General features: G+C 50.9%; 1 protein-coding gene across 1 annotated transcript; it reads right to left on the minus strand.

Annotated features, from left to right (window-relative positions):
• Positions 1-304: 304 nt before the first annotated feature.
• On the minus strand, positions 305-1,330 carry LOC136454751 (uncharacterized). The gene is made up of 3 exons (XM_066455055.1): positions 992-1,330; positions 786-919; positions 305-665 (listed from the first exon to the last, which is right to left on the minus strand). The coding sequence occupies exons 1-3, from the start codon at positions 1,328-1,330 to the stop codon at positions 305-307; spliced, it is 834 nt and encodes a 277-aa protein (XP_066311152.1).
• Positions 1,331-1,691: the final 361 nt, after the last annotated feature.

A 1,691-nucleotide genomic window follows, 5' to 3' on the forward strand; every position in this document is an offset into this window, starting at 1 on the left:
GACTTCACTTGTAAAGTTCATTACCAAATGTGATGAACATCTTGGCACATCGAGCGATCCATTGTGCTTTAGTCCTTTCGGGTGGGAGAATCTCCTCGAGGAGGTAGGCAAGTAGCGGTGCTCTCCAGTCGGCTTGATCGAGTGCTACCATGGCGACGTCGGTGGGCGATGTTGTCACGAAGGTGCTGAGGTCAGAGCCCTCGAGCGCTAGGTTGGTGTTGAGGTGTGTCTGGATCGGACCTTCTAGGATGCGGGCAGATGGCTTGTGATGGCCGTTGATGAAGACTCCATCTAGAGATGGAACCTACCTAGCAACCAATTTTGCGAGAAAATCGGCGGCATCATTGTCCTTTTGGGGGACATGATGTAGTTCAATCCCCTTGAATTTGTCCTTGAGCTTGCGCACCTCCTGGTAGTATGCTGCCATGAGGGGGCTTTTGTAAGAGGACTCCTTCATGACTTGGTCGACAACCAACTCTGAGTCACCGCAGATGTACAACCGCGTAGCACCGAGCTCGATGGTGATGCGTAGTCCATTGTTGAGGGCCTCGTATTCTGTGGTGGTGTTTGAGGCCAAAAAGTGGAGATGGATCGCGTAGCAGAGCCTGCTCCCATCCGAGGAGATCAGAACCACTCTAGCCCTCGAGCCGGGCGCCAGCGCTGACCTGTCGAAGTACATTGTCTAGTACTCATGGGTGACGTCTGGGGTCGGGAGCTAGACCTCTATCCATTCGGCAACAAAGTCCATGAGAGCCTGAGACTTAATAGCGGTGCAGGGGATATACCTGATGTTGTGGCCCATTAGTTCAAGTGCCCACATGGAGATCTGTCTAGCGGTGTCGTGGTTGCGGACGATGTCTCCCAGTAGGAATGAAGTGATGGCCATGACTTTGTGCTTGGTGAAGTAGCATAGGAGCTTCTGGGTCACCATCAACATAGCGTATAGAAGTTTCTACACCTACGGGTACCGAACCTAGGCATTGGTGAGTACCTCACCGATGAAGTATATGGGTTGCTGGACCTTTAGGTGGTGTCCTGGCTCCTCCCTTTCAACAACTAGGGCGGCGCTCACCACGTGGTTGCCTACCACGACATAGAGGAGGAGGGGTTCTCCCCATTCAGGAGCGATGAGGATTGGGGCTAACATCAGTGATGTTTTGAGGCTTTCCAAAGCCTCCTGTGCTTCCTCAGTCCAGATGAACATGTTTGTCTTTTTGAGAAGCTTGTAGAGAGGCATCCCCTGCTCGCCTAGCCAGGATATGAACCGGCTCCGGGTGGCCAAATAGCCGGTGAGCCTTTGTACGCCCTTGATGTTGCTTATAGGGCCCATGTTGGAGATGGTCATGATTTTTTTGGGGTTGGCTTCAATGCCATGTTCGGACACGATGTATCCAAGTAGCTTCCCCTTTGGAACCCTAAAACACATTTTTTGGGATTCAAATTGATATTGAACCTTCAGAGGTTCACGAATGTTGTGGACAAGTTCGTGATCAGTTCATAAGCTTGAGCCATTTTGACCACTATGTCATCAACATAGACAACGATTATTGGTTTTGGCCACTCGACTTGGTCAGGCTAGTTGAGCGAGTCGATTTGGTCGATGAAGCATTGCTGCATGCACCGTTGATAGGTGGCACCAGCATTCTTTAGACCAAAAGGCATGGTTACGTAGCAATATGAACCATATGGGG

Source organism: Miscanthus floridulus, chromosome 5 (genome assembly GCF_019320115.1).
Source record: "Miscanthus floridulus cultivar M001 chromosome 5, ASM1932011v1, whole genome shotgun sequence".
Lineage (NCBI taxonomy): Eukaryota > Viridiplantae > Streptophyta > Magnoliopsida > Poales > Poaceae > Miscanthus > Miscanthus floridulus.

What these genes read in the sequence shown, in the direction of transcription:
- LOC136454751 (XM_066455055.1), bottom strand. Translation starts at nt 1,330, where the DNA reads ATGGGCCCTATAAGCAACATCAAGGGCGTACAAAGGCTCACCGGCTAT. An exon ending in CCATATACTTCATCGGTGAG is followed by an intron (nt 920 to 991) that starts GTACTCACCAAT and finishes ATGGTGACCCAG; the next exon opens with AAGCTCCTATGCTACTTCAC. An exon ending in CTAATGGGCCACAACATCAG is followed by an intron (nt 666 to 785) that starts GTATATCCCCTG and finishes GTACTTCGACAG; the next exon opens with GTCAGCGCTGGCGCCCGGCT.